This window comes from Aotus nancymaae, unplaced genomic scaffold (assembly GCF_030222135.1).
Source record: "Aotus nancymaae isolate 86718 unplaced genomic scaffold, 86718_ANA_hifiasm-v0.15.2.pri h1tg000058l, whole genome shotgun sequence".
Lineage (NCBI taxonomy): Eukaryota > Metazoa > Chordata > Mammalia > Primates > Aotidae > Aotus > Aotus nancymaae.
In genome coordinates this window covers 48,354,125-48,363,882 of record NW_026988472.1, presented here as the reverse complement: position 1 = coordinate 48,363,882, position 9,758 = coordinate 48,354,125, and the positions used below count along the sequence as shown (strand labels likewise).

General features: G+C 39.0%; 1 protein-coding gene across 5 annotated transcripts in view; it reads right to left on the bottom strand.

Moving 5' to 3' along the window:
• Positions 1 to 5,056: 5,056 nt before the first annotated feature.
• MID1 (midline 1) overlaps positions 5,057 to 9,758 on the bottom strand; it is a 362,650-nt gene continuing 357,948 nt past the window's right edge. For all 5 annotated transcript variants that reach the window (XM_064364527.1, XM_064364525.1, XM_064364529.1 and 2 more), the window contains exon 10: positions 5,057 to 9,212. In XM_064364527.1, coding sequence (XP_064220597.1) covers positions 8,864 to 9,212 — 349 coding nt within the window. In that variant the 3' untranslated portion in view covers positions 5,057 to 8,863. The remainder of the gene's footprint in view (positions 9,213 to 9,758) is intronic.

Below are 9,758 nucleotides of genomic sequence, written 5' to 3'. Positions count from 1 at the left end.
TTTCTAATTTCCATTCTGACTTCTTTTATAACCCAGAGGTTAGAATTTTTTTTAATTTCCAAATATTTGGGGATTTACATATATCTTTACATTATTGATTTCTAATTTAATTCTATTGTCATTAAGGTGTGTACTTAGTATAATTTCAAATTTTTAAAAATTTGTAGAGGTTTGTTCTATGGCCCAGAATATAGTCTAACTTACTTACCATTCAATGATTATTTAAAAAGAATGTATTCTGCAGTTAGCTAGTGGAGTGATCTATAATGTTAATCAGGTCAAGTTTGCTGGAAATGTTGGTCACTTCCTGATGATTATTTTTTTGTCTACTTGCTCTGTTGATTACTAAGTGAAGAATATTGACATCTCCAACCATGACTGTGGATTTATCTATTTTTTTCTTTCTTCTCCTTCTCCTCCCCCTCCTTCTCCTCCCCCGCTCCTCCTCCTCATGCTCCTCCCCTTCCTCCTCCTCCTCCTCCTTCTTCTTCTTCTTCAACATTGTCTCTCCTTCTGTTGTCCAGGCTGGAGTACAGTGGCACAATCTCTGCTTATTGCAACTTCCACCTCTTGGGTTTAAGTGATTCTCATGCCTCAGGCTCCCTAGTAGCTGGGATTACAGGTACCTGCCACTTACTGGCTCATTTTTGTATTTTTAGTAGAGGTGGGGTTTTACATCTTGGCCAGGCTGGTCTTAAACTCCTGACCTCAGGTGGTCTAACCACTCTGGCCTCCCATAGTGCTCAGATTACAGACATGAGCCACTGTGCCCAATCTATTTTTTTCAAATCTATCATTTTTTGCTTCATGAATTCTAAAGGTGGCTCAGTCCATTTTATGCTACTATATCAGAATATTTGAGGTTGGGTAATTTATAAAGAATAGGAATGTATTGGCTTACAATTGTGGAAGCTGAGACATCCATGATCTGGAGGCTGGCATCTGGTGAGGATATTCTTGCTATGTTATCACATAGTGGCACGCATGCACACATATGTGCACACGTGAGAGAGAGAGCGGGAGAGAGTAAAGGGAACTGAACTCACCCTTTAATGACAAACCCACTTCCATGGTAATGGCATCAATCTATTGATGAGGGAAGAGTCTTTGTGGCCTAATCATCTCTCATTAAGTCCCACCTCCCAACACTGTTATATTTGAGATTAAGTTTCCCATAGATGCTTTTTGCAGGATACATTCAAACCATAGCACAAGGTCTGATTTTAGATGCATACACTTTAGAGTTGATAGGTTTTCTTGGTGAATTGACCTCTTTGTTATGTGATGTCTCTCTTTATCCCTGGCAATGTCCCTTTTTTGGAAGCTTACTTTGCTCTTCATATAGCCACTCTGGCTTTCTTTTAATTAGTGTTTGGATGTTATATCTTTTGCTATCCTATTACTTTTAACCCATCTATGCCATCATTATTTAAATTGAGTTTCATATAAATTGCAAATAGCCTGGAGTTGTTCTTGAGTTACTGGATCTTTGGGAAGTGTGGATGTGACTAGTTCATTTAAAGGGGCTGAAAAGAAATAACCCTGGGAAATGGTAACAGGCTCTGAAGCGATGAAGGACACAGAAATTGGCCCATGCAAAGAAGCAGGACAGTAGCATTGATTGATAACCTGAGATAGGCATTGAGTGGAATTCCAAGTAGAAAGCCACTGCTGCTTGCAAAATCCAGAGGTCACTCTGGAAATCAAGTCAGAAGGAGTTCAAGGACAGAGAACCCAGCTACTGAGAATGAAAGAAGGAGGTTGAGACTGTGATACTGCATGCAGAATAGGGAGTTTGTTTCCTGGAAAACTGGGTGGAGCTACCAAGAAGGGCCTTCTCCAAGACAAAAGCAGATTGTAATACCTTAGAGCCCACTTCATTTGCATATGAATTATCTTAAAGTGTAGGGTGAGCTGAGCCAGCAAGTAGGAATTATGTAAGTGCAATTACCAGCTTAGAATTTAGTGAAAGAAGCCAGGCAGGAGATTATAAAATATACTAATGGACACGCTTACTTGCCCAAATTCAAGGTTTCATGTTTATTAGATGACCTGCAGCCAGTATAAAGAGAGGACAGAATTGTTAGAAGGTAGATGTTCTAGCTTTTATTTTAATATTATTTTTATTTTGTAAAATATAGGATTGCTGCAAATATGCAGCACTTTTTATAAGCACAAGTCTTTTAAAAAGAGAATGGTGGATACTCTAGGCTTAAGAGAAAGTTACACATAAAACTCATTCATGAAAAATTAGAATTTCACTCTAAATTTTTATAGACCACCTACTATATGGCAAACATCAGGCTAAACCAGTCCTGGTCTCAAATTTCAGAGACATTACAGTCTAATGGGGGCAAAGAAACAGAAACAGAAAACAAAATGTATACAAATGCTGGGTTGCAACAGTGACAAACACTATGAAGGGAGCCATAGGTTGCTTTTTGGATCAATATTAGGGGAATTTGGCTCTGGCAGGGAGATCAGGAAATGGTGTTTTAGAGGCCATCTGAAATATTGGCCCAGTTAGGAAGGTGAGGGAAGAGTGGTACAAGTGGAGGCTTGTGGCTAACCAGAGCATGGCTACAACAGCCAGTGTGGCCAGAGTGCAGGGGAAAAGAGAAGAATGCTCCAAGATGATGCTGAGGAGATAGGCAAGCACAAGACCCTGGAGGGGCTTATCAGCACCATGGAAGAGCTTCATGGAAGGTAGATCAGAAACTTGGAAGGACTTTTAGTCGATGTTTGAGGGGGTGGGAGTGGGATGAAAATGATGGAAAGAGTGTGCCAAAGTGTGCATGATATGATGTGATTCAGAGATTACCTTGGCTGGTCTGGGAGAGGAATTAAAGGAGAAGATGTTAGTGTAGATTACAGGTAGACCAGTTAGCAGGTTATTTCATCTATTTCATCTGTAGATGCGTGACATGTGACAGCTCATACTTGGAGGTTGAGCACAGAAGTAGAGAGAAATCAGCCAGTTAAAGAGATATTTAAGAGATAAAATCAACCGGACTTGGTGATAGACTGGACATGGAGGGTGAGGGAGACATCAAACCTGAACCTTCGGATTTTGGTTCATGAGCCTGATTGGCCAGGCCAAGGTTTTAAGAAGAGATCATGACTGTAGTTTTGGATATGTTTAACTTAACATGGCCTTTAGGCACACAAAAATGATTACTGCAAAAAATAGGTCAATGTATAGGGCTGAGCTCAGTGGAGAAACGGGATCTAGAGATTTGAATGGTTACTGAGTGATGGTGTGAATGGCATTTCCTAAGGAAAGATTTAAAAAGAATGAAATGGTCAACATCTCAAAAGCTGCTGTATGTCAAGATGAGGCCGACAAAACATTGATGAGGATATGTATTGATGTAGATGCCATTTTTTATTTCAGTGAGCAGCATTTTGCTAGAACGAAGACACTAAACTCCCAATAGAGTGTGGGGGAGTTGATTCTTCACAGTGATGGGGGAGAATCAGAAGCAGCAGGTCTGAACATCCATTTGAGAAGCTTGACAGAGAAGAGGGGGCAAGGGAGGGCAGTAGTTGAAGGGAAAATAAGATTGGTGAAGGGGTAAGATAAGCATTACTATTTGAAATGCTTTAGTGAAAATGAACAGCTTTTAATGACCGTAATAAAAATTGTGCTTTGAGAATAAATAGACTGTGCAAAAGAACCAATGTTCATTAAATCATTTTTCTGTGCTGCTCCTTAATTGGTAATTGGTTTTCGGCCATGACATATTTGTTCATTAATTGCTCTGCTTCCTATTTAATCATGCTTTAATGATTCTCTTAGGAGAACATGGCTGAAAAAGACCCAAAGAGAGGACTGAATTCCTTTCCATAAATTGCCCATTACTAAGATAGAACAATAACAAGAAAGATTCTTCTATAAGTTCTTAACCCCACATTTATTTTACATTTTTGAACGTGCATTCCATAGTGAGCATGGTACTGAAGAAAAGAGATTTTGTGAGTCCCACATCTCCCTTTTTGTCCTCCTATTATAATCGTGAGCAACTACCTTCTTCAACATATTTCACTTGTGTATTTTTTTTAAAAGGCAAGATGTGGGCTACCCTGTGGAGTATATGACACGCCCTTCAAGTTGACTTTGAAAGGTAATTAATTATAGTAATGTCTATTCAGTTTTAAAAGTTCAAATTAAATATCCTTCAAAAGTCTTATAAAAGGGAATATATTCTACACACCTGTCACTTGTGAGAAAGGCTGATTTGAGTCAAAATTAAGAAGGAGGTAAAGCTAATCATTAGAATGATGGCATATCCACCCTGGTCTGTTGAATGAACCAATCTTCTAATACCCCTTGAGTGGCCCTGTCTTAAGTACTCTATAACTGCTTTTCCAGGAGTTCTGTGACTTCACAGAATTGATGTAAGTCACTGTTGAAAGGACCTTTCAGAGCTTATGGAGGCCCAGACAAGAAGGAACATGGCTGGGTCCTCAGTGTGTAAGGGAATAGAGAATGCCCCAAGGCATTCTGATCAACAGGTCTGGGGTGATGCAGGAAAACTGACATTTCCAACAAGCTCACAGGTGATGTAGATGCTGCAGATCCCTGGACCACGCTTTGCATAGCACTGATGAAGACCAAGGGCTTGCATCTCTAGTGACAGAAAGTTAGGTCCATGGGATGGGGCTGGGGATATATGTATGGACCAACTGCTAGGATTGTCCTAGATCACACTGTAAAAACTCCCAGTCCTTTGTTTAAATCATCATTGCTCTTCTCTTTCTCACCGCATCTGTAAGACTTGAAATCAAGCAAATCTTGTTCTGGGTTTCCACTTCTATATAGGCTTTCTTTTATTGTGTTTTAAAAATTCCCTGAAGAATATTTTGAGTGTTGTAAAAGAACTGTATTTTGAATAGGGAAAGGCAAATGGTGGATGAGAAACAGCAAAAGAAAATGACTTATATGTCATAAAGTAGTATGAAAAAAACAGTAGATGTTGAATAAATATTTGTCAACATCATAACTGCAAAAACACAAAATGATGAAAAGGTAAGAGAGACAGGCAGAGACAGAGGGTCTTGGTGCCACAAAAATGATTTTATTTCGAGCCAGAAAGCAACAGCAATCAAGACAATAGTCAGGGCTGAGGGCTGACTTAAGTACCAGGGATTGAATTTGTCCAGGTGCAAGGAGTGACATAAAGAGAATCAATTTTTCATGTCCAAGCCAAGCTCACACAGATGATGATACTTATCAGTGATTCCCATTTACACAGGCTTGGACTGCTTTTCAGTTAACATATTTTTGTAACTATTTTATAAATATTTTTAAAGGTGAAGGAGTCACTGCAGTAAAGGTGAATTGGTGCCCCCCACTTTTCTTTTTAGGTGTATCAAGCATATAATCGATGACAGGAAAAGTGAAAGGTATTTATGAGAGTTTTGCATTAAGAAAAAACCCAACGGTCAAGTTTCTACACTGCAGCACTGTTGATATTTGAGCAAGGTAACTCTTTGTGGTGGGGGCTGTGCTTGCACTGTAGGATGTTTAACAGTGTCCATGACCTCTATGCACTAGATGCTGGTAGCTTCCTTTTCCCGGCTGTGACAACCAAAAGTGACTCCAGGCATTGCCAAATGTCTCCTGGGGGGCAAAAATCGAGCCCTGGTTGAGAAGCACTGTTTTCAAAAACATCCTCTGGCCCCCATCATTGTTTTTGTGTGCTTTTTGTCATTTTATTAAGGTAGACCAGATGGTCAACTTCCCAACACCAAATGCACATGTATGTTAGCATATATGTGTGTCTCTTTGCAGGTATCTGCATGTTCCTGGAGCTGACATGGAATTCCACGGTCACTGGAGGACGTTAGTTCAGTTCCTCAGCAAGTTTAAGGTCAATATATCAGTACCGTAATAAAAAAGCCTGTCTGTATTCAGGCTGTTTCTTCTTCTCCAGCAGAAATCATAGTCAATATTTGCAGTCAGTTTTTGAAGTCACTTTCTTTTAAAGTTGGAAAGAATCTTCACCCAGGCCCACCCTCATCTTAATCCACTATTTAGAGTCCTACTTGAATGATATCACCAGCAACTTTCAACTTTGGATCCAGATTTCTTTATTTGTATCCACCAGGAAGAGAGGTACCACGTTTCTGAGTTCTGTTATGAGCACTCGCTACACAACTTGCAAGGCCCAGTGTAAAGTGAAAATGCAGGCCCCTTGTTCAAAAATTATTAAGAATTTCAGGACAGCTACAGCAGAGCATTACATCAAGCTTAGGGCCCTTCTGAACTCCTGGGCTCTGGGCATACCCATGATACCAGACCTGGCAGTCTTGGTTGGTGCTGCATTGATTTTATTGTATTAATTTAATTGGCACTGCCATCTCTTTTGCCACTGTATCGCAGTGTTTCCTGTGGTGAGGGCCTCAAAGAATAAAATACTGTGATCTCAATCCATTTAAAGACAATGCAAAATTACACTACAGCAAATTTTTACAGCATACATTTTTTAGACGTTCAAAAAAATTCACATGGGAATCTTTTCTACATCATTATAGTAATTAAACACGGTGGCCTTTCACCATATACATATTTTCCTGTAAATATGACAACCTGGAAATAGTAACTGCTACTATCCACAATGCTTTTAAGTTAGCCAAGAGTGAGACTTCCACAACAAAATTATGACATAATCTCTCATGTCCTTATAAAAATAGCCAAAACATACCCTAAATGGCTTACTGTGAAAATTGGAGTAGTAACTTCTTAATATTGAAAAACATTATTTTCAAGGAAATATTGTCCTTCTAGTAAGCATTTTATGTTAACATCATAAGGCAAACTGTAGCATTTATTGGTACCTGGAGACCATGATTTTAAAAACTCAGAAGCTGAGTTTTCGACCCTTTTATTTAGAACCTGTTACTGTACAAAGTGCATTAAAATATCCATTATCTAGGTACTCAAAATGTATGTAAAAATTACTGAGACAACCCTTTCAGTTTATTCAGAGAAGGCAAACACACATTGCTTTTATATTGTAATAAAAAGAAAAACCCATCAGGTTTCCAGAGAAAGATTAATTTTTTTCCATTGAGGTGTCCATCTTTTAGATGTGAAATTGTCTTAGGTATCTATCAAAATATTCATCTGGGTATAAATAATATAGTAAATATATAGAATCTATCTGTTAAGAAAAAGGAGAGTGTCTGCTAGGGAAGAGGAAGGAAGGACCCAGGAAGCTGGCTTGGCCTCCCTTGAAGTCCAGATTTGCAATCACATGAGCTTTGGCTACGTGATGCTGAAACAATTGGTTCGTTGACTTATTTCAGGAGGCAGTTGGTTGATTTGGTTAAAAACAAGATCACTAAAACAATGTCTAAATCCACTAGTCTGTTCCATCAAAATGGCTGACCCAGTATACTAGGTAAATATTTTAGCAATTGAAACCATTTATAGAGGTCACACCCTTCAGCAAAGTAGAACCGATGCCAGAGTTCTGGTCCAAGAACTACTCAAGAAAGCCTTAATTCATGGACCATTCCAACGCATCAGATTGGCATGCAAAGAATCCCAGCTGACATTTTATAAGCAAGTTCCTGAATAACGAGTTTGATTTTTTTTTTTTTTTTTTTTTTGGTCTCACAACTCTATTGTAAACTAGACTAGACTACAGAGGGACTTCTACATCTTTCAAGATGTGTTTAATAAAGGTCTGTTTATAATAACTTTCGAGGCATGTATCTAGTAAATAGTACTTTATGCAATGTCCCTTGTTATTAGCAACTCATAAATATTAAGTGTTTTTCAGTGACTTACATTTGGATGTGGTAGTGGTGATCAGGGCCATGTGCTGATGTCCTGGAGAGCAAACTCAATCCAAAGTGGTGCTGCTATTTGTGACAGAACATGTTTATTTACTCAGCCCCAGAGACAAAAGGAAAATTGATATGGGGAGGGGGAAACAGGACAACTATTAAATGTAGTGAAGAAATTTCACAGGTCTAAAGGAACTATTAAAAGGAAGGACGAAGTAGATTTTATATCATAAAACAGAATCCTACCTCTAATAAAAGACAAATCAGCCTGAATTTTTGAATAATCAATAGGATTCAAAATGACTATTTTCAATTGAAATCTCATTCTTAAATGTTCTTCCAGAACTCTTAACCCTGAGAGAAGCAGGGCAAAATGTGGCCAGAGGATTCAGAAACTTTCTTTCCAACATCATCCCATCAGCCATCAGAGGGTAAAGATTTAGCCACAGCAAAGTCTGAGGTCCAAAATCAATTCTTTTCATTCTCTCTCTTGTTCTCCATTTTAGTCGATCCAATACAAGTTTTTGACATCACAATTAAAACACTTCAAATTAAACCACAGCAAGAAAGCCTGTTTACTCCCCTACTAGGTTCAAACACATCCTGATATGTACTGTCTAGGTGACAAGACCTACATGGGATCATTATGAGATATTAGGTGTGAAGGTGAATAAACATACAAAATTACAAAAATTTTTTTTTTCTTTTTTTTGCAAGCCCATAGATTGTGATGAAATAAAAGTTGTAAATAGCTGGTAAACTTATGGGCCTTTTAATGTGCAAAACCAAATAATTCCTAAAAGTTGTAATCCCGATTATGTTTCTCTTATAAATAATCTATAGATTTTCCTCTAAATACAAAAATTAAAGAAATTATTAAAGCCCATACTTAATACAAGACACAGTAAAAGGAGAGGAATCTCCTGTTTTGAGCCCTATCTTAGTTGATTTCTGGACACTTTTGGTGAGATTTCATCACACTCATGAAGCCTGTGCTTTCTCAGTCCCCTAAATAGTGGCCTGAACCTTATTGTTCCCCAGAAAGCAGCTCCATGTGGCCAGACGCTCACGGCAGCTGCTCTGTGCAGTCCAAATGGTCTGGGATAGGAAGCCCAGTGATAATTGTCAGACACTTGTTCCACACGGTGAAGGTGGGACACACGGGCTGCGCAAATGCGACGTCGAAGGTGTAGAGGTGGATGGAGTTCAAAGCATCATAGAAGGCGATAGAGCCATTATCATAGTCCAGCAGGATGCCCACACGCCGGAGGTGGGGGGCAGGCTCAATGGGGATTTCCTTGCTATTGTGTCTCACCACCCAGTTATTGTTGCAGCGGCAGAGTGCCCAGGAAGCAGAGTTCTTCCCAATCCATTCGTGCTTTGGGGCTGATTTGTAAGCAAGGCCAATGGCATACCTGCAGAAACAAAACAGCAACAACAAAAACAATGAGCCATGTTGCACATGCACGTTAAATCTGTTCTATGGTCCTCGGGGGTTATGAAAAGATGATCATTTGTTGTCCCTCTTCATTTTCTTTAAGTGAAAGCTTGGCAAGAACCCCAACATCTGTGTTCCTCATCTCCTTCCTTCCCAAACACATAGTGGGTAGAAAGAAGCATCGTATTTACCCACATTTCTGATTTCAGCTCAGACACTATGGAGAATTTGAACTTTGTGTTTTGCTGCTTTTTTTCACTCATAAAAACCTACACAATGAATTTGCTAGACCAGTGCTGACCAAAAGAACTTTCTGCAATGATTGAAATGTTCTGCTCTGTTCAATATGGTAACCACAAGCCACATGTGGCTACTGGGTACTTGAGCTGCGGCTGGCGAGACTGAGGAACTGAACTTTAAATTTATTTAATTTTCATTGAGTTAAATGATTTAAATAGCTGCATGTGGTTCATCACTACCATATTGGACAGCACAACCCTAGACCTTTTGACCTTCTTATATT